At 43.2% G+C, this 23464-nt stretch overlaps 1 protein-coding gene across 3 annotated transcripts in view; it reads right to left on the minus strand.

The window, feature by feature from the left end:
• Positions 1-7747: 7747 nt before the first annotated feature.
• The window catches only part of LOC143981934 (uncharacterized), a 64262-nt gene continuing 48545 nt past the window's right edge, over positions 7748-23464 (minus strand). Inside the window, exons 10-13 of one of the 3 annotated variants that reach the window (XR_013274383.1) lie at positions 22417-22462; positions 21728-21800; positions 17765-17827; positions 8173-8259 (exon numbers count right to left, since the gene is read on the minus strand). Coding sequence is in view for 2 of the 3 variants with exons in the window: in XM_077480189.1 (XP_077336315.1) it covers positions 8068-8259; positions 17765-17827; positions 21728-21800 (328 nt within the window). In the remaining variant the exon portion in view is untranslated. Of the gene's footprint in view, positions 8260-17764; positions 17828-21727; positions 21801-22416; positions 22552-23464 lie in introns of those variants that run through there. The other 2 variants (XM_077480189.1, XM_077480190.1) reach the window with 2 other exon arrangements.

The following is a 23464-nucleotide window of genomic DNA, read 5'->3' on the forward strand; positions in this document are numbered from 1 at the left end:
ATAGCTTTATTCAGTGGGTAAAGCAGCTTAATCCTCCGTTTAGGTCACCCCTGAACCCTTGGGACTTGAATTTAGTCCTGTCGGTATTACAGAAACAGCCTTTTGAGCCGATATGACATATTACCTTGGTCCTTTTGACAAGGAAACCAGTTGGCTGCTCTTTCTTGTAAAGAGCCCTATTTAATTATTCACAAGGATATGGTTGTATTGCGTCCTCATCCTAATTTTCTACCAAAGGTAGTATCAGGTTTTCATATAAACCAGGATATTGTGCTACCTTCACTTTTCCCAGAACCCTGTTCTGCAGAAGAAAAGTCACTACAGTCTCTTGATGGGGTGAGAGCAGTAAAAATCTACTTCTGCTCAGATTCGAAAAACGGATGTTTTGTTTGTGTTGCCTGACGGTCCTAAGAGAAGACAGGCAGTATTGAAATCTACTATTTCTAAATGGATTTGTCAAGTGATTGTTCAAGCTTATGGTTTAAAGAGGAAAGTTCTACCTTTTCATATTAAAGTTCACTTCACCAGGGCTGTTACTACTTCCTGGGCAGTGCATCACCAAGCCTCCATGGCTCAAATCTGCAAGGCTGCAACTTGTTCTTCAGTCCATACATTTACCAGATTCTATCAAGTAGATGTAAAAGGTCACGAGGATATCGCCTTTGGGTGCAGTGTGCTGTGGGCAGCAGTATAAGTCCACTGGTCTCTTGGTGCCCTACTTTTGTTGCGTCTCCCCCCCCCCCCCCCTTGAGTTGGCATTGCTATGGGACATCCCACATAGTAACTACTATGGCTTTGTGTCCCATGATGTATGATAAGAAAATAGGATTGTTATAACAGTTTACCTGTAAAATCCTTTTCTTTTAAGTACATCACGTGACACAGAGGTCCCTCCCTTCTTTCTGGTACACACATGTATTGCTGTGCTTCAAAAACTGAGGTACTCCCAGTAGTGGGAGGGGTTATATAGGGAGTGGACTTCCTGTCTTAGTGTGTGCCAGTGTCTTTCACCAGAAGGTGGCTTATAACCCACATAGTAACTACTATGGCTCTGTGGCCCGTGATGTACTTCAATGAAAAGGAATTTTACAGGTAAGCTACTGCCTAAAAAGAGCTCGAACCCCCTCAACCCTAGTGCCTTCCACCCCATATCTTTAATCAAGATGGTCAAAATTTATGGCAAACTTCCTAAATGTATTTCTCCTGATCAGTTGGGTTTTGTGTCTGGACAGTAGTTGGCACTGATGTACATAAGGAAGGCCTTTGTTGTAGTAGAGCCCCAGAGACTGTCTGGTCCTTCTCTGTCACCAAATATTTTATCGGCTTTGAATGTGGAAAATGCATTCGATAACATCAAGTGGCTTTGGTTACAGGAAATTAAGCCAAAAATGTTTTCCCTATAGGGCATAGGACCTGCAGTCATCTCTATAGACATAATCTTATAACCCCACCCATTCTGTGGGACTCTTTTTCTCAGTATCCTTAGGTGATTGACCTCTTTGGCTCTGGCAAAAAAATAAAATAATAATCTCCCTTTTAACCATTCATCTTTTTTATTATTCAAGCTCTGACTGCTTACTGCATATGGCTACCAAAGTTTTCAGATCCGTAAAACACTTGGTGTCTTCCGTTTTGGGACCAGTAGTTAGCAGCAGGCTGCTATACAGGTCCAGGGCCGTGGTTCATTCCAATATTTCCTTAACTGCGCTTTACCATAGTTTTTGCAGCACTCTTAACCCCCGCTAGCAGCTGAAAAAGGCTTAAAACTACTGCAGCGGCGCTTTTCCAGCCCTGCCCACTGAACTGCTGGGATAGTTGACGTTAGCAGACCTATAGTTGCACATTGCTGACCTTATAGCGAGCTGCTGGTTGTTTTGGAGGGAGGCTACTGCCCTTTCCAATTTCTGTATGTTTTTTTCCGGGAGAAAAACTCTCAACTGAGTGGAGTTAAACAGGTACCCTAGGTAGGTAATGTGCTGAGATGGAATCAAGCTAGACTTCGCCAGGTTCAGCAGCCACCCCAGCCCTGTCAGGGTTTCCTTTTGCCAGATCCAGAACTCTGGTTAGCTGTTCTGAGGATACTGCGAAGAGGAGCGGGTCGTGCAGATATGCAATTGAGACCCCTTTGAGTCGCAGAAAGGCCATGGCTTCCGCCATGACTTTTGTGAATATTTGGGATGACGAGGATAGTCCAAATGGAAGTGCCTGCAACTGCAGATGGATTGTTTCTCCTATGTTCACTGCTAGACGGAGAAACTTCTGAAAAGCTTCTGCGATAGGGATGTGGAGGTAGGCGTCCTTGAGATCTAGTGACACCATGTAACAGTTCTGTGGTAGCAAGGCTCTGACTGTAAAGCTCGATTCCATACGGAACCTCTTATAGGAAAATCGATTGGTTCAGGGGTCTTAAGTTCAGGATCAATCTGTATTTTCCTGAGGGCTTTTTCACAATAAAAATGTGTGAATAAAAACCCAACCCCAGAACTCTGTGAACCACGTTTTGTTCCTCTAGATCCTTTAATGCCCCCAGTAGGGCCTTGGCTTTCACCGCACACCTGGGAAATAGTTTTTGTGGAGGTAGTCTTCACACTGTGGGAGGAAGGCCCCCAGTCTTCCTCCCACCATGTTTGGAGGGTCATTGGCTTTTTCAGGGGTGTTCAGGACAAAAATAAATAAAATCGCCCCTGCCCTTGGTTTTCTTTTCCCCCTCTGGCTTGGGGGGCCCCTTCACTTCTATGGACAAAACCCCTTCTTTACGTTTCACCGGGAAGGATTTCTTCTTGTCTGTGCGGTCTAACACAGATTCTAAACCTGGGCCAAACAGTAGATCTCCCATCACACAGTATAACCTTAGAGGCACCATTGCCCAGCCACATTTTTAGCCAGAGGGCTCTTCTGGCCGAGTTGGCTAGAGCTGTGGTTCTAGTCGACATGTGGACAGACTCTGCGGATGCATCCCCTATATATGCCACTCCTTGCAAAATAGAAGGAAAAGATGACAATATAGTTTGCTTGGTAGTTCCTGCTTCAATATGGGCCTAAATTTGGGAAAGCCAATGCTCCAGATTATGAGCCACTCCCGTGATAGCCATTTTCAGCTTCAAATTCCCTATAGTTGATTCCCAGGTCTTCTTTAGGGGGGAATCTATTCTCTTGTCCATAATATCTGCCAGAGCCCCCCATATCCTCGAAGGCCAGATCTGTATGTCTGGAGACCTGGGAGAAGGCAGCATCCAGTTTGGGGTTCTTATTCCAGATGGAATATCGATCTTCTGAAAACGGGAACTTTCTTTTCAAAGATCTGGAAAAAAAAAAAAAAAAAAAAAAAAAAAAAAAAAGGTTTCCGCTCAGGATCCTGCCACTCCTTTACCGTTTCTACCAGGACCTCATGGACTGTGAAAACCTTGTGTTTCTGTTCCCCCAAGCCCTTGTACAACTGGTCGTGGAGTGTCAGGGGTTTCTTGTCCGCCTGAATTCCAAGGGTGGTATAAATTGCCCCCAAAAGGTCCTCTACCTCTTCCAGGGACAGTTTATATCTTGAGGGTTTCCTGGACTCCCCATCCCGGTCCTCTTCCTCTGATTCCTCCTGCGAACCAGAGGTGGCACTATCCGGCTCTTTCCTAGCCTTCTCTCTGGAGACCCCAGTAGATCCATCTACCGTGGCAATGGCAGCCGGTTGGGAATAAGAAGAGCCCTGTTCTTGTGGAGGGGGTTGTACTTTGGGATGCAGGTGAGGGATTAGTAGGAAACTGAAAACCTTCAAAGGTTTGAAAAACTGAATGTTGGAAGAAAGTTATTTTACTGAAGCTGCTAACCCCGCTTCCTGCTCTGATGCCCCTTTTCTGACTAAAGCATCTATACAGTCCTTGCACAATACTTTTGTATTACTCCTAGGGTGTTCCTACAAGAGGCACGCTTTCTCTTAGAGCTATGTAAGGATCTTGACTTTTCAGTAGCTTTCTGAAATACATGCAAAAAATAAATAACATCACCTTTGCAAATAGAATACAACCCTGGGGAGTGTACTAGAACCTTTTAACAAGTAAGGATCTGGAAATGGTGTCATCCGCCACCCAGCCCACCTGGTTCCAATTGCAGCCTGCACCTGTGTACAGGGAGAGTGGAGCTGCCTCCCTGTGGATGTTCAAATAGCCACAGCCTCCCAGACTGCCAGGCCTGGCCCCCCCCCCCCCCCCCAAAAAAAATAAAAGAAGTGTCTCCCCACCAGACAACTGAAGTCAGGCAGGGGGAAGTGAAAATTTCCCTAAGGAAGGGGAGGAGTCAAGGTCTCTCATTGGGGCTTTCCTGAAAGACAGGGAGGGAAAACAAAACAAAAAAAAAATTACAGCGGTTTCTAGGGCATCCATTGCGACAGTACCTGAGAAGGTTGTATTTAAAGCTGGAAGACACCAAAAAAGTTGTTAATCACTATAAATTAGACATAATAATTGATGTTTCTCTGTTCTTGACAAGTGATAATTTTCTAAAGTAAACATTTTGCCTTCTGGTAGCCTTGTTTATTCTCCTTCCCTGCAGGATTTTTCAAAGATTTTGCTAGCTTATGTTCCATGGTATGTGGGCTTAAAGATGAAATACATTTTTTATTAGCATGCTAATGAGGGGAAAAGGCGAACCCAGGGAAAGCAGATTACGAGTGGATCAAGAGGGACAGAAGGGTGGAGCGGAGCTGTGAAATGTTCATACAGGAAAATTATGATAGATATTTGAAAGAACAATTTTCTATTTCTTTGAAACATCTATGATCATATGCTGCCAAATTCAAGTACCGTATATACTCGAGTATAGGCCGACCCGAATATAAGCCGAGGCCCCCAATTTACCCCCAAAAAAACTGGCAAACTTATTGACTCGTGTATAAGCCGAGGGTGAGACATGCCTGTCCATCCCTGTGTGTGTGTCCGTCCATCCCTGTGTGTCCGTCCATCCCTGTGTGTCCGTCCATCCCTGTGTGTCCGTCCATCCCTGTGTGTCCGTCCATCCATCCCTGTGTGTGTGTGTGTCCATCCATCCATCCATCCCTGTGTGTGTGTGTCTCCATCCATCCATCCATCCATCCCTGTGTGTGTGTGTCTCCATCCATCCATCCCTGTGTGTGTGTGTCTCCATCCATCCATCCCTGTGTGTGTGTGTCTCCATCCATCCATCCATCCCTGTGTGTGTCTCCATCCGTGTGTGTGTGTGTGTGTGTGTGTGTGTGTGTGTGTGTGTGTGTGTGTGTGTGTGTGTGTGTGTGTGTGTGTGTGTCCAGCCTACCTTTGTCCCGAGCCTCCGTCCCGTGCCTTGCCTCCTTGCCTCCGTCCCGTGCCTTGCCTCCTTGCATCCGTCCCGTGTCATGCCTTGCCTTGCCCCCGTCCCGTCCCGTCCCGTGCCGTGCCGTCCCGTGCCCTCTTCGTCGGCGGCCATTGTAAAGTTCAAAAGCTGCGCCGCCGCCTTCGCCTGTGATAGGCGGAACACTGAATTTCCCAGCAGCCTGTGTTCCGCCTATCACAGACGTCGTATCATCCTCGTCCGTAGTACGAGGATGATACGATGTCCGTGATAGGCGGAACACAGGCTGCTGGGAAATTCAGTGTTCCGCCTATCACAGGCGAAGGCGGAGCCGGAGGCGCGGCTTTTGAATAGAATGGCCGCTGTCTGTCTGCTCGACACGCTGATCGAGCGGGCAGACAGCGATGACTCGAGTATAAGCCGAGGGGGGCACTTTCAGCCTCAAAAAAGAGGCTGAAAATCTCGGCTTATACTCGAGTATATACGGTATATTAAAAAGGGGGCTGTTTAACATTTGTGGGCAGCATCTGTAATGTTAATTTTCTTAAAAGCAAATGGTATTAGGTTTTCAAAAAGATTTCACTCAATTTTCTTCACACATTTCTGGTGGCAATACAATGTTTTAGGTCACACTAGCAGAACTTAATATTGTGATCTGATGGATTGTTGATTTATTTAACTAAGCTTTTTATAAAGTGAATAACCAAGTAGAAATATGGGTACACATTTACTTTCCTTTTTGCTGGCCAATCAGAAAATGTATATTGGAGCTGACTCCTAGACTTAAAGCTCTTAAAACAATAGAAGAGAGAAAATAATATGCAAATCATTTCTGGAAGAACTGCACAGTATGGGGACTTTTAGGATAAAATTTGGGGTTTATTTTGCACTTTTATCAAACCACCCTCTAAAAATGTCTAAGATTTTGTAAGCACATCTTTTAAAAATTCAGGTCCTGTGATGAAAATTGTGATCAATCAATCAATGGTCCTAAAATGATCAGTTGCAATTCTGTTTGTTCAGACCACAGTTTAACCCTTTTTTCAGTCAAGGCCCCCTTTAGAATTGAGCACAATCCTGGGGCACACCGATCTGAGGGCTCATTCACACCAGGAGGTGCATCCGAGCACAAATCTTTTTTTTTTTTCCCCGCATTCCCACATGTTGCATTTTTTAACAAGCTATTCTGTGCGTGCGAAACACGCAAAAGGGTGCAAGCATGATTTTTTAAATTGTGCAGCACCAAAACACATGGTACTACGGTGCGTTTTAGCATGCGCAAATATACACGCATTTGCTAGATGCGTGGGGACAATTTAATGCATGTACATCTGCAAAAGGCAGCAAATTTGTGTGCGGTACGAGAAAACACACAATTTCACACCTTCTACTGCACTGCACCTGGTGTTAACAAGCCCTAAAATATACCGTGTGAGGCAGAGTTCAGTGTGTGGTCTGAAGGATGCAACACCCCCCTCCCCAGAACAACTCCCACTACCCTCACAGCACAACCCCCCCCCCCCCCCAATCCCCCCTCTTCCTAGCACAAAATGTGTCTCTCCCTACCATAGTGATATAACTCTATAATCTATAACCCCCCCCCCCTCCCCCCACCCAAAGCTCCTCTCCTCTCCTTCCTGTACATTTGGATGATTGGATGAGTGATCCTGTTAGCTGCTGTGTACAAAGTCAACCCACACCTCCCCCACTCTCTGCACGCTTGGTGTTAAGTCCTTAGCAACCAATGACGTCAACGGTTGGTAGGATGCAGTCAGGCGGCCAGCTCAGCTTTCAGTTTTGCCAGCAAGAGTACAGAGAAGAGTAGAGAGCATGGATGGGGAAGGTGCGGGCTCAGCTCTCTGCCCCCTCTGTACACGGGAGTTAACAGTGCTCTCTCTGTCCTGTAGCACTAAAGCTAACAGAGGATCGTTCAGATTGGGCACACCCGAGGACTCCACACGGCACCCCGGTTGATAAACACGGGTTCAGACCAAACACATGTGCATATAATGTACATGAAGTATTAGTTTGATATCTGGCACCTTTAAGAATGTATTTTCCTTAAAGTTCAAAATTGTTATTTTGTCTGAAAGGCATTGGAGTGCATGAAATAAGCTTTCGCACATAAAAAATCATCTGTAAGTATGCAGGTAGTTGTGTGTGTGTGGGTGTGTACGCGCACGTAGAAGAATTATAATAGATCAAGAATGGGCGCACAGGAATCTTCCAGGCACATTCACACAATACAGACACTTTACATGTGTAGCACCATTACTTGATGCATTACGCAGCCCATTAGTCCAAAACAGGCTGTTGTATTGCAACACTACCATGTGTAATGCTTGTTAGTGCATAAACTCATTCTAGATAACGTGTGTAAAGTATAAACCGCACTACAAAGATGTGAATGGGCCCTAAAAGTTTCCCATTTCATATCACCAATAAAAATACAAAGCAGTTCTAGTGTGACAACATTTATTTTAACAGTTTAGCTTTGAAATTAGACTGCAGGAAATTACAAGCGTTCACCTGGGCTGTACACATATGAAAAAATGTTTTACATTATAGATTAAAAAAAATTCTTTACATTCGATAATTATTGATTTTTCTCCACAACAAAATCCCCTGCAATTGTCATGCCTATTGTTTTTTTTAAATGAGGCATGCCAACATGGTGCAGTATACTAAAATTTAGCTTTAGGGTCAATAAAAAGCAAAAAAGGCTAAAAAGTAAGTGTGACCCAAAATAAAATACCACAAGTTACACTGCGGAGAAATTCATTTCAGTTCGCGTTTTAGTTTCTGAAGGATTCTCTCTCTTTCTAGATAAAGGTTTTTTCTATGGAGAATCCTCTGCAGTCTACGGTTCATTCTTTCACGATCCTCATCAGAAAGATCAGTTTGTGTTGGAGGATCTGACTGTTGTTCCAAGTATTGGCTAATCTGTTCTCTCATTTTCTGTACACTTTGCTGTAGGACAAAAATAAAAACAAAAAAAATGAAATCTGGGAAAGTGAAGGGAACTCTCCCCAACCGACACACATAGAACTATAATACCTGTAAAATCCCTTTCTTGGAGTACATCATAGGACACAGAGCTTCAAGTATTTACTTAGTGAGTTATGGGCCTACCTTCAGGTGTTAACACTGGTATAATCAATACAGGAAGTTGACTCCCCTATATAACCCCTCCTCCTCCCAGGAATACCTCAGTTTTTGTAGCCAAGCAATATACTTACACCCCATAAAACAGAGGGACGGGAGCACTGTGTCCCATGATGTACTTCAAGAAAAGGATTTTACAGGTAAAATCCTATTTTCTTTATCGTACATCATAGGACACAGAGCCTCAAGTATTTACTTAGTGGGAAGTCCCATAGCAATGCTACCTGAGGGGAGGGAGACACAACCCGTAGGGCAACCCCCCCTTCTCGAGGACTTGTACTGCTGTCTGCAGCTCACTGCGCCCGAAGGCAATATCCTCATTCCATCTTATATCCACTTGATAACATTTTGTGAATGTATGCACTGAAGACATGGAGGCCTGGTGTCGCACTGCCCAAGAAGCAACAACCGCTCTGGTAGAGTGCGCCTTAACTTGAAAAGGGGGAATCTTTCCCTTTAAATCATAGGTTTGAATTATAACTTGCCGAATCCACTTAGCGACAGTGAATATCGATGCTGCCTGTCCTTTTTTAGGACCCTCTGGCAGAATAAATAAGACCTCAGTCTTACGAATCTGAGCAGTTTTCTTTAAATAGATCTTCAGTGCTCTCACCGCATCAAGGCAATATTGTGACTTTTCTTCCCTGGAACATGGTTTTGGGAAAAACAATGGCAGGACAATATCTTCATTCAGATGAAAGCCTGAAACAACTTTTGTAGGGCTGTTACTGATTAAAATTTTCATTTTCTAGTAATTGTTTTGTTTTTTGAATCGATTAATTGACTAATTTCGATTAATTATAAAGCACATACAGATCCAACTACTTTTAGCTGATCTCCTTGCATTGCATTTCTGCATTAGTCAGTGGTATACACTATATACAATCACGCGACACTAGTTAGTTTCCATAATCCATGACTTAACTTCACACAAATACGTTTTAAATTCAAACTGTAGCACTGACGCAAGTCATTTTTTTTATTAAACTTTAAGAAAAACTTAGAAAGTTAGTTTAACTTTAATTATAAAATGTATCTAGTATATTGACTGTCCTTTGTAGTAGGCAAGTAGGCATCACTTTAGCCAGTCACGCAGACATACCAGAGCGTTTACATTTTGTTTTTTTTACAACAATGTTAAAAATGGAGGTTATCAAAAAATTTGCCTACACTTAGCTCACTGAATGATCCCAGTTAACCACATCCATATTTACCATCACTGTCCAGGCTGTCCGGTGATGTCATGGAAATCGGCATCACCCTTCCGTTTGTTAGCAGATGGAGGCACTTGGGGAAGGGGGGAGGATTCCGGTGACATCGTTGTCCGCGACGTCACCGGATCTCTGACGGAACTTCCTGAATACCCGGACGCCGGCAGAGAGGCGAGTACCGATCAAAAGAATTTTGATCGATCAAAAAAAATTTAACGATTAATCGAGGAATATTTAATTTTCCCAGCCCTAAACTTTTGGCAAAAATGCCTGGACGAGGGCGTAATACCACACTGTCCTCATGAATAATCAAATATGGAAATATGGCTCTTTAGAAAGAGCAGTCAATTCCGATACCATCCTTTTGGAGGCTATAGCAACCAAAAATACCAGCTTCCTTGTCAAATGGACTAAAGGAATATTCTGTATCGGTTCAAATGGCTGTTTTTGTAACACCGATAAAACTAAATTCAAGTCCCAAGGGCTTAAGGGTGATTTAACTGGCAGGTGAATCCACAACACTCCTTGCATGAAACCCCCCACTAAAGAATGCATAGCAAGCGGTCTTTGAAATAAAATTGATAAGGCTGAGACTTGGCCCTTAATAGTACTCAGGGCCAACTTCATCTCTATGCCTAATTGTAGCAAGGCAAGAATTCTGCCCAAGATATATCTCCGAGGGTGCCAACCCTTGTAGTCACACCAGGAAACAGAAGCCTTCCAGACTCTATAATATATAGCTCTGCAAACTGGCTTCCTAACATTAATCAAAGTAGAAATAACTGACCCAGAAAGCCCACATTTCTTCAGAATGTGGGTCTCAATAGCCAGTCCATTAAATTTAGTGTTCTCGGGATGAAGAGACCATTCCCCCGGGAATAACTGCTGGCCATTTAAGTACTCCGCCTGACAATTCTCTACTCCCAGAATGAAAACTGCCGATGGGTAGAAAAGAATATCCCATGCCTAAGTTAGAATCTGGTTCACCTCTCTCTGAGCTGAGAGACCTTTGGTGCCCCCTTGGTGATTGATATATGCCGCAGCCATGGCATTGTCAGATTGGATCCTCACAGGAAAATTCTTTAACCTGGAGGTCCAGGTTCTCAGAGCCAAATACACTGCCCGAATCTCTAGGATGTTGGATATAGGATCTAACAACCTCATGCAAAGGCGAATTGAGGGATTTCTCTTCGACCTGACCATCCACACCAGCTCTTGTATGGAACTGATCTTTGCGGGAGGCAACAACAAACTTTCCCGGGCTGTCTATGATCAGGCCCAGATACTCCAGCCTTTTTAGTGGCTTTAAGGAGGATTTCTTCAGGTTGAGAATTCAGCCCAGACTCTCCAGGTAACTGCTTATAATGGCTACATCTTGCTTCAAGCGAGCCACTGACTGGTCTATTAACAATAGATCATTAAGTAAGCCAAGATAGTTATGCCCTGTGCCCTTAACCTGGCTAGAGGTGGGCTAGTACTTTTGTGAATACCTGGGGTGCAGCAAGGCTACAAACTGAAAGTGCCATTCTACTTCGAACCACAGAAACCTCTGGTGAGGAGGAAATCTAGGGATATGCAGATATGCATCTCTGATGTAAGTGGATGCCAGAAGTTCTCCTCCTTGTACGATTGAAAATGACTGACTTGATTGACTCCTTGCAAAAGGAGCAGATCTTCAGGAACTGATTTAGATTCCGTAGATCTAGACTTGGTCTGACATCCCCATTTGGCTTTGGTACCATAAACAGGTTTTCCCTGGATCCTTGGGAACGTTTGATCTCAGAAAACGAGACAGTGGAAACTCTCGAAATTCTAGCTTGTATCCTAGAGACACTGTGGAGAGTCCAACTGTCCTGAATTTCCCTTTGCCAGACTTCTAAGTACCTCAGAAGTCTTCCTCCCACCTTGGTGAAAGGAAATGCCTCTTCATGACGAGGCCTTGGTATTCTGCTTTGCAGACTTGCGGCCCCAGGTCTTCTTTGTACCTGGGTTTGACCTGGAGGTCTTCCTCTAGAGTCTGACGGTGGAGGCCATCGCCCCTGCCTAGAGGTGGATGCACCTGGCGTGGGAAAAAGTGCATTGAAACGAAGGACGTTTATATTTTCTTTTGACTGGCAAAAGAGTACTCTTTCTGCTAGAAATTGTTTGGATGTATTTATCCGAACTATCGCCAAATAGTCATTCTTCCTTAAAGGGAAAACTAGTTAGAAGGTTCTTGCAAGGCGCTTCAGCTGACCAACCCTTTAACCAAAAGAGTCCTTTGCATGTGTACTAGTACAAGCGCAAGGCATGATGCCTGATGAATAGAATCCTTCATAGCATCCATGGCAAAGCATAATGCTTTTGGTAGCTCGGCCAACTCCCGGGCCTGTTGTGCAGGGAGCTCTTTAAATGCATCTGCAAACTGGTCCTTTAAGTACTGACAGATGCCTATAGCTACAATTGCAGGCTGAGTCACGGTCCCTGTTAAGGAAAAAGAGGATTTTAACAGACCTTCCAACTTCTTATTTGTTGGATCTTGAAGCATATGTGCATTGTCCACTGGACAAGTTAAACTTTTATTCACATTGGAAATTGCAGCGTCAACTGATGGAACATTACATCTTTTAGTGAATTTTTCCTACATAGGTTAGAGAATTGAGAATCTAGGGGGAGAAAATGCTTATCCGGATGATCCCATTCGGTATTAATAAGCTTTTCTAGTAATGTGTGGATGGGAAACGCATGCAAAGGCTGTAAAGGTTTCAAGGAACCCAAGGAGGAGAAGGACCTTCAGCTAACGCTGTTAGGGGTAGCATGAAAGCGGAGTGAACCATCTCTGTAAGGCTCTGTACTTCAGACTGTGAAGATGAAACATCAAGTATTGTTTGCTCCGCAGAGGAATACCCGGTATGTCTTTCCTCTCTATCATCTGAGGACAATACCTCATCCTGTCCCCATAATTCCTTTAGACCCTCCACTGTCTGTAAAGAGTCTAAGGTGGGGGAGGGGGATCTAGGATTCTTCCTATCCATCTCAATGGAGAATGCGATCAAAGCCGTTAATCTTCCTTCTAAGCCCTGCAGGGGAGAGAAAAATGCATTTTCAGTCACCTATACAGGGGCTGAAGTGTGTGAAGCAGTTGCACCACCGCTAGCTTCCAATGACTCACCCTGGTTTGCCATATCTAATATCTCCAAAGAGGAAGACAGCAGACTGGGTTCCCAGTGCCTAGGGGTGGCAGCTTAGGTACTTTCACGGTAGCTCTGGAAGACATAGTGCTAAGCACAAAAGCAGAGGTACACAAAAATACTATTTGCTTAACAGTTCTAGCAAATACAATGTCACCATAATAACAGTTTTTAACTGCTAAGTAACAATAGTGTTTGCTGTACTGGAAATGCCCGTTTACACCCCTTACCCTCAGTGTGACAGACTCCTTCTCTTCAGCTAAGAGATCTCTGCCGCTGAGAGTGTCTGTGTAATAAAGCCTCAGGTGGAATCTGATTGGCGTCCTCAGCATCTCTCCCTCAGTCTCTGCGCCATGTGCTGTGTCTGGACATTGCGTTGCGTACATGGCACCAGGTGACCTTATGGATACGCCCCTCGGCGTCCTCCGGCAATACCCACCCCTCAACTTGAACATGCCTAGTTCGAGCACACGAACAGCATGCGTGTATGCCATTGCAGACCCGAAGGGAGTAGGTGACGCTGCCATTCCCTTTACCGCCAGCCTATTTGCCTGTAATACCAGGCTGGGGACCAGTATGTAATATTTTATAATACAGTGCCTTGTGAAAGTATTCGGCCCCCTTGAACTTTTCAACCTTTTGCCACATTTCAGGCTTCAAACATAAAGATATAAAATTTTTATTTTTTGTGAAGAATCACCAACAAGTGGGACACAATTGTGAAGTGGAACGAAATCTGTTGGATATTTTAAACTTTTTTAGCAAATAAAAAACTGAAAAGTGGTGCGTGCAAAATTATTCGGTCCCTTTACTTTCAGTGCAGCAAACTCACTCCAGAAGTTCAGCGGGGATCTCTGAATGATCCAATGTTGTCCTAAATGACTGATGGTGATAAATAGAATCCACCTGTGCGTAATCAAGTCTCTGTATAAATGCACCTGCTCTGTGATAGTTTCAGGGTTCTGTTGAAAGCGCAGAGAGCATCATGAAGACCAAGGAACACACCAGGCAGGTCCGCAATACTGTTGTGGAGAAGTTTAAAGCCGGATTTGGATACAAAAAGATTTCCCAAGCTTTAAACATCCCAAGGAGCACTGTGCAAGCGATCATTTTGAAATGGAAGGAGTATCAGACCACTGCAAATCTACCAAGACCTGGCCGTCCCTCTAAACTTTCAGCTCAGACAAGGAGAAGACTGATCAAAGATGCAGCCAAGAGGCCCATGATCACTCTGGATGAACTGCAGAGAACTACAGCTGAGGTGGGAGAGTCTGTCCATAGGACAACAATCAGTCGTACACTGCACAAATCTGGCCTTTATGGAAGAGTGGCAAGAAGAAAGCTATTTCTCAAAGATATCCATAAAAAGTCTTGTCTAAAGTTTGCCACAAGCCACCTGGGAGATACACCAAACATGTGGAAGAAGGTGCTCTGGTCAGATGAAACCAAAATCGAACTTTTTGCCCACAATGCAAAACGATATGTTTGGCGTAAAAGCAACACAGCTCATCACCCTCAACACACCATCCCCACTGTCAAACATGGTGGTGGCAGCATCATGGTTTGGGCCTGCTTTTCTTCAGCAGGGACAGGGAAGATGGTTAAAATTGAGGGGAAGATGGATGCAGCCGAATACAGGACCATTCTGGATGAAAACCTGTTGGAGTCTGCAAAAGACCTGAAACTGGGATGGAGATTTATCTTCCAACAAGACAATGATCATAAAACATACAGCAAAATCTACAAAGGAATGGTTCACAAATAAACGTATCCAGGTGTTAGAATGGCCAAGTCAAAGTCAAGACCTGAATCCAATCGAGAATCTGTGGAAAGAGCTGAAAACTGCTGTTCACAAACGCTCTCCATCCAACCTCACTGAGCTCGAGCTGTTTTCCAAGGAAGAATGGGCAAGAATTTCAGTCTCTCGATGTGCAAAACTGATAGAAACATACCCCAAGCGACTTGCAGCTGTAATCGCAGCAAAAGGTGGCTCTACAAAGTATTAACGCAAGGGGGCCGAATTTTGCACGCCCCACTTTTCATTTTTTTAATAGTTAAAAAAAGTTTCAAAAATCCAATAGATTTCGTTCCACTTCACAATTGTGTCCCACTTGTTGGTGATTCTTCACAAAAAATTAAAATTTTATATCTTTATGCTTGAAGCCTGAAATGTGGCAAAAGGTTGAAAAGTTCAAGAGGGCTGAATACTTTCGCAAGGCACTATATATATATATATATATATATATATATATATATATATATATATATATATATATATATATATATATATATATAAAATGTTATATATATATATGCGCACCTGGGATAAGGAGAGGGGAGTGGGGTGGGTTTCTGTCAGCAGTTTTTTTTTTTTTTTTTTTTTTTTTTAAACTAGAGTCACAGGAAATCCCAATGCTGGTAATCTTAAAACCATGCAGACATGGGGGGGCGCGAATGGTTTGGGATCAAAAAATGTTTTTGACCTTCTCAGTTGTGCCAACCTTCTAGTCATCGAAGTATATATACATATATATTTGTTTTAGCAACTGCTGTATTTTATTTAAATCCCTTAACCACTTGCAGACCGGACCAATTTGCTGGTCAAAGACCAGACCCCTTTTTGCTATTCGGCACTGCGTCGATTTAACTGACAATTGCGCGGTCGTGCGACGTGGCTCCCAAACAAAATTGGCGTCCTTTTTTTCCCACAAATAGAGCTTTCTTTTGGTGGTATTTGATCACCCCTGCGGTTTTTATTTTTTGCGCTATAACCAAAAATAGAGCGACAATTTTGAAAAAAATGCATTATTTTTTACTTTTTGTTATAATAAATATCCCCCAAAAATATATAAAAAAAACATTTTTTTCCCTCAGTTTAGGCCGATAATACGTATTCTTCTACATATTTTTGGTAAAAAAAAAATCGCAATAGGCGATTATTGATTGGTTTGCGCAAAAGTTATAGCGTTTACAAAATAGGGATAGTTTTATAGCATTTTTATTAATAATTTTTTATTATTTATTTTTTTTACTAGTAATGGCGGCGATCAGCAATTTTTATTGTGACTGCGACATTGTGGGGGACCCATCGGACATTTTTGACACATTTTTGGGACCATTGTAATTTATACAGTAATCACTGCTATATAAATGCAGTGATTCCTGTGTAAATGACACTGGCAGTGAAAGGGTTAACCAGTGGGTGGCAGTGTAGGGGTTAAGTGTTCCTAGGGGTGTGTTACTAACTGTGGGGGGGTTGGGCTTTCATTTAGTGAACACTGATCTCTGCTCCAATCACATGGAGCAGAGATCAGCGTCACTAGTTGCTAGGCAGAATGGAGAAATGTTGTTTACACAGCATTTCCTCCATTCGGCCGCTCCGTGAGACGATCGCGGGGATGCCCGCGACGATCGAGTCCGCGGGTCCCGCTACCGGACTCATGGGGGCCCCCAACCAGCGCGGGAGCGCGCCGGCGGCGGCGCGTTCCCGATGGCAGGGCGGCATTGAATATTGGACGTACCTGTACGCCAATATGCCTGCCCGTGCCATTCTGTCGACGTACATCGTCATGCGCTGGTCGGGAAGTGGTTAAAGAGGATTATTAAACAAGAACCCCCTCCGCTGGGACCACACATGCTATATAGCCTAGAGACAGAGCAAGCTGTAAAACATCGTACCTAGGTTGTGTAAATTACTCCCTATAGGGGATACATTTTAAAAGGCATACATGGTATATGGAAGGAAAAAGCATTAGCTTCTTCCCCTACCCTGTCCTCGCTGCAGGATACTGCTGTAAACAGACAGATCCAAACTTCACCCATCGTGGCAGGCTGCGTTGTAAACCTTCAAAGACCGGGTCCCTTTTAATAGGAGTTCCACTAATTTGGACCTGTATAGCAACCCTCAGGAACAACTTTAGGTAATGTAGCAAGACCAAAAGAGTCCTGGTTCCTAGGGTCCAGCTCTCAAAGAGAAGCTTACAGGCAAAACCTCGTTCTTGTCTGTGAGGCCCGGGTACCATCCTATGGCCTCAGGGGTGAGGATGGATCCGTCTGTGGAGTTTTTTTAAATCCATCATGGATCCCTCTAAGCCCTTGTACACACGGTTGGAGAATCTGTCGGAATGAGTCTTATCGGACCGTGTCGTCAGATAATCCGACTGTGTGTGGTATGCATCGGACTGATTCCGTCCGAATCTCCATCTGACCCAATTTTCCAACATGTTGGAAAGATTTCCCGACCAACTGGGCCGGACGGACCTAATCCGATCATGTGTAGAGCATTTTCATCGGACCAAGTGCCACGCATGCTCAGATCAAATTCCTACATCAAAGCTATTGGCTACTAGCCTGAATGTAGTCCCATCGAAATTACGTCATCACGTTCTGAAAGATCGGATTTTTCGCCAACTTGGCCGACCGTGTGTATGCAACAGTTTCGGACACAATCCGTCGGGCAAAACCTGACGGATTTGGTTGGCAAAATCTCAGACCGTGTGTACGTGGGTTAAGAGCTCATCAGAGCAAATCTTCACTCGTGACCAACACCTTTAGACACTGGCGAAAAAACCGAGGTACTCCTGGAAGGAGGAGGGGTTATATAGAAATTCAACTTCCTGTATTGGTTATACCAGTGTCAAAACCTGAAGGTACGCCCATAACCCACTAAGTACATACTTTAAGCTCTGTGTCCTATGTTGTATGATAAAGAAATAAGTAATAACCTCGATGATCCAAACTAAATAAAACAACCCTTTTGGCCTCACTATATCACACTTTTTATGTATACTTGTATTGTCTGCAAGTTTTCAGTCTTGTGAGCTATACAGGAACACAGACCAAATAATAAAGGATCCTTTACCTACATGAACTCTAGCTCTCTAGTATCCATTCTGAACATCAAATAAAAAGTTGATGGTGGACACTTACCGATAGCTCAGATTTCTTTTCTTCTGTTTTTTTACTTTGAGTTTTCAAAGTTATTACTTCATCCTACGCAAAAAATAAAAAAAAACATACTAAATAAATATTGTTCTGATTGCACAATGCAGTAAATGCCAATAACCTGTGCCTTGTAAGTACAAAAGGAATGGATATTTGACATCTAAAAACTTTAAAAAATAAAAACGTTGTGAAATCAATTACATGAATACCAGTTCTCCTTTCAGATCGCCATTGGCTGCTAAACTGGAGCTACACTGCTTTTGTGTAGCCATGAAATTTCACCAATCGGCAATCTGTCACAAATCACGCCCACCCAAGGCAACTAGCCAACCGCGATGTGCGTACCGTGACTGGGGTATATGAGGAACTAAGGGAATAAGTGGGAACTTATACTGAGCATGCAAGACTGGCTGTGGTACTTTCACAGCCTGCACTACCTTTGACCACACACAGGCAGATACGAATCCTACATACAATCTGGTGCACTCTAAGGGTTGGGGAGCAGTCTAGCAATTACTACACACTTCTAGGGTTCCTCCAGCTATCCTGCAAGCTTAAACCCCGGTGTTAATCACTCTTCCCACTGTCCCCACACCCACACACCAGACACACAATAAACGATAGCCTGCCACCACCCAACAGCTTGTCCGCAGACTAGTCTGCTGAGCCACCACACACACAGATCTCTGTCTGGAAGATCTGTTAGCTTACAATCTGCATAAAATCTCCCAACACACAGTGCAATTGCATACTGATTGGTGCGTAACTTAGACCGAGTACTTAGGCACTAAAATACAACAACCTCTCCAGAGATACGAGTCCTAGCTTAGTACACAGAAGTCACTTATTAATTTTATCATTTAATATCCCGAAAGTGGGCAGTGCATAAATGATATACAAAGAAAAAAAAGTTACCAAAAAGACACAAAAAATACAGAAGGACACACAATTGGCAATTTGCTATGAAAATAAAAGGGAATAAAAACAGAGATAAACTTTACCGAAATATATCCATTAGTAGAAGCATACTGGAACATGTGGGAACTCCCCAGTTTCGAACTGGCTTCATGGAAGAACAATGTCCAAATCTCAGGCTACCCAATTTATTGAAATATGGATGTGGGCTGGACTTTAACCCCCGGCCAATCAACCCTGGGGGTGTTCCGGTCTCAACCCACAGGCTGTTTTGTGTTTTGAAATTACCAGAGTTGAATTGGCCCAGAACGGCGCCGATTGCTGGGTCATGGATTGAATTTCCGATACCAGCGCATCAGTCCGAATGCAACAGTACCAATCAACGCCTGCCTGCCGCAATCAGGCGCCATATATCGGTTTTGTGTAGTTCTCTAGGATTCCACACATGCTAAAAATACAGAGTTACATGTCCACGTAACCCATCACGTGTACGATCAAAAGGAATTATTTTCATCTCTCTGTCACTAATATTTTAGCTTGTATGAGAGATAAAATAGGTTTCTTAGATCTGTTGATATTAATCAAAGTTTGCAGACAGGCAGGGGCCTTGTGAATGCCCCCTGCAGATCTGTGTAGCCAAAATGACCAGCAGTTTTCTTTGAGGCCTCAGGAAGGTGGCAATCTATGTTTACTCCAATGGGAACTTTTATTGGCATCTAGGTGTCACTTCAACCCTAGAAAACTGGCTCTGTCCTTTTCAAATGAAATAACATATGTGCATGACTGACATAGAATACTATATTTTTATTAGCCCAGAATTAAACTAAATCTACAATTACACTACTTCTACAGATCACATCACATCTTGCTAAGGCAAAACTATCCTACGCTTACATTTTCGTTACAGGCACATTTGGACCTTCTATTCTGTTCTACAAGATGTCACATCAAGTGCATGGAATCTCCCCCCACAATATTTAGATGGTGCAAAAAAAAGAGCCCTTATTGACATAGGAATTCCCCTCTTAGACAGTAATCCTTGCTAGAAAATTTCCCTTTACCTCCTGTAACATTTCTCATTACTTTCTGTTTCTGAGAATGGCCTTCAGGACACAGACAGATGAAATTACCCATAGAGAACATAAGAGACTTAAAGCTGAACTCCAGCTTTTGTTACACTTTACATAGTTTACTTGGGCCATGTTGGCCCATACCAACTATGTCCCTCACTAACATGTGAGGCCGCTGGATGTGTGGTATAAACTGTATGTAGCCGAGGCTACATACAGCATACCGCACTGTGTTCCGGGTTGGAACTGAGACCTTCCTATCTCAAACCCGGAACACAATAGAGTCTACTGAGTGGCACTCAGCCTTTCACAGAAAGTTATGTATTTTATCAATGAATACAAAGCTTCCTCTGATTGGCTGAATCAGAGGTTGTGACATCATCAGCCTTCCTCTCTGATTCAGACAATCAGAGGAAGCTTTGTATTAATTGCTAGAATACATTGCGTTCTATGAATGGCCAAGCTGGCCCAAATGAACGAACTATGTCCCTCACTAGGATACCTTCCTGTCTCATACCCGAAACACAGTGTTTCTGAGCTGCTCTCAGCCATTCCTGGAAAGCGATGTATTTTAGCAATGAATACAAAGCTTCTTCTGATTGGCTGAGTCAGAGAGGTGGGATGATGATGTCACAACCTCTGACTTAGCCAGAGCAAGCTTTGTATTCATTGCTAAAATACATTTCTTTCTATAAATGGCTGAGCATCGCTCAGTAGACTCTATTGTGTTCCAGGTATGAGACAGGAAGCCTCAGCCACATACAGTTTATAAAGCATATCTAGCCTCACATTTTAGTGAGGGACATAGTGTAACAAAATTAAAAAAGCAACAGTAAAATGAAAACATGTCCATAGAGTGAGGCAGATGGCTAGAACATGTTAACTTAATTAAAGAGGTTGTAAAGAAGACAGGAGCGTGTGCTGTGACCGGCAGTGAAGTCACACAGCACCGGCCAGTCACACAGCCAGAGTCCGCGGCTCCAGAAGGAAGATGAGCAAAGATGGAATGCGGCCTGCAGCGGGGACGACGCTGGCTTTGTTTGCACGCAAGTGTCACATACTGTGCTAGTGTGTAAGGTATACTAGCACATTATGCCTTTATAAATGTGAAAAAGAAAACTGCGCTAGTGAACTGTTGAACAAAATATAAAAACAGCCGCAGCTCAGAATGTCAAAACACAGTTTGTCTGAGCCATAGGTGGCCCCCTGGATGAGAGTTGATTCCACCGGGAATTAAAGGCCCAGGTTGGGTTATTAACTGCAAGCAATACACAGATTACTGTCTGGTAAGCGTGAATTTGATGTGGAGGAGGAATTGTCATGTTGTGAGTCATTGTCGCATTGAGAAGAATTTACACAGCGATCTATTCACTTTGAAGAACGTTTTTTTCATCAATGTGCTATTGACGTTTTGCAAGGACTCTGAAAAGTGAGTCACACACTTTGAAGAGTGATTCATATTGATATTCTTATTTGTATTCTATTGTGTTGTTTTTTATTTGAGACCACTAAGTAGAGTGGTTCACAGCTTTTGTTATTGCTATCAATTTTTATTCATAATATTTTTGAATATTGGCATACACAACTGCATATAATTATTCACACAGATTCATTGTCTAAATTAGGACACTGGAAAGTGATCTACACTCTTGGAAGAGCGATTCACAAAATGTATTTCTGTTAATTTATTATTAGCACAGCTAATATACAATGCTTTTACTTTGCAGGCAAGAAAAGAAGAAAAACCCACCAGGGTTTACCTCCTTAAATAAACAGATTTACTCACAAGGTGCATCTTTCCAACAAAGTAAATTGTAAAAAATGGGATTCATAAAAAATGGAGCAAAAAACTAACACTCATTTGTTTCTTTTTCTAGAGATTATGTTGGTTTGTGTTCCATCAGAGTATGTGTCTTTCTTATATACAGGCAATAGGGATGTAATAAATAAGAGGTGATCTTACATTTAGCCGCTGGAGTCTCTCTTCTGCGGTGTTGACATGTTTTTCATAGGATTCAATTTTAGATATCAGTAAACTGTAAAACAAGAAGATTGGAAAAAATTATCTCTCTCTGCTGCAGCTTTTTTAGACTCAAACATGTGGACTGTGAACTAAATAGAGATGCAAAAATATTTTTGGAAGTCACAGTGGGGGTTATTTACGAAATCCACTTTTCACTACAAGTGCACTTGGAAGTGCATTCGCTCTAAATCTAAGGGGTAGATCTGAAACGGGGGAGGCTCCTCTGATTTTATCATCCAATCATGTGCAAGCTAAAATGCTGTTTTTTATTTTCCTTGCATGTCCCCCTCGGATCTACAGCGACTTTACTTCCAAGTACACTTGCAGTGCAAAGTGGATTTGCCTTTAGTAAATAACCCCCTATGTCCGATTTGCAATATAGTGGGCTGACAAAGGAAACTGTACTTGGAAGTTGAGGCAGTTTTCTTACAGTGACCTTGTTGGTAATTTTTTTTTAAAGTAAAGCAGTAACTGCAAAGAGGAATATGAATATTTACCTCTCCCACTGCCTGTGCCACCGATCACTGTTCTGATAAAGAGGAATCTGACCAAACTCTAAGCAGAACCCAACACTTCTAGAGTGTCAATCTCTTCATCCACCAATGGGCCCTGGACCTCTATGTCATTACCTTGTACTGTAATGATGTAGGGGTCATCAGGAGGAATCGATGAGCTCTGCAAAAGGAACAAGAGTTGGACAGTCCCCGAACTGTGGTTTGTGAAGACTTCAGCTTACAATTCATCCTGACCAAATTGGCATTTGACTGTGCAGACAGAAGCAGAGGTAAATGCTTATAATCTTCTGTTCATAGTTAGTCTGGTTGAAAGAAGACACAAGCTCATCCAGTTCAACCCACAGAAAGGGGGCGGGGGGGGAGAGACACACACACAACACATACACACACCGAAAACCTCCATATACACGATCTAAATACCCACAGTCGATTCAGAGGAAGGCTAAAAACCTCAAAGCATGATCCAATTTGTTCCAGTGTGGAGAAAACAAATTCCTTCCTGATCCCCCAGATCAACTTTACTTAAATATTAGTCTCCAGTTATATTATATACATTTAGGAAAGAACCCAGATCATTTTTAAAGCAATCAACTGAGCTGGACAGAACCAGCTCTTGACTGAGTCTATTGCACATTTTCACAGCTTTTACTGTAAAGAAGCTTTTCCTTATTTGGAGGTTAAATCTCTTTTCCTCCAGACAAAGTGTGCAGACTTGGCCCCTGTTATGACCTTAAAGTGAATAACGCTGCACTAAGTTCACTACATGGATCACTTATGTATTTATACATGATCATAGCCGAGCCCCCTTAATCTTCTCTTCTCAAGAGAATAAATTCAGTTCCTCTAATCGTTCGTCATAGCTGAGCTCCTCCATGCCTCTTATCAGTTTGGTTACCCTTCTCTGCACTTTCTCCAGTTCCCGGTCATCCTTTTTGAGAACTGGTGCCCAAAACTGAACTGCATATTCCAGGTGAGGTCTTAACCACTTGCCGCCCACCCTATAGGGAATTGACGGTGGCAAAGTGGTTTCATAATCCTGATCGGACGTCATATGACGTGATCAGGATTATGAGCCGCTGCGCGCCCCGGGGGCGCGCATCACGGCGATCAGTCTGACACCCGGCAACTACGATCTCGGTAAAGAGTCTCCGACGGAGACTCT

This window comes from Lithobates pipiens, unplaced genomic scaffold (assembly GCF_037356315.1).
Source record: "Lithobates pipiens isolate NorthernLeopardFrog02 unplaced genomic scaffold, aLitPip1_a1.2 Scaffold_16, whole genome shotgun sequence".
NCBI classification, from domain to species: domain Eukaryota; kingdom Metazoa; phylum Chordata; class Amphibia; order Anura; family Ranidae; genus Lithobates; species Lithobates pipiens.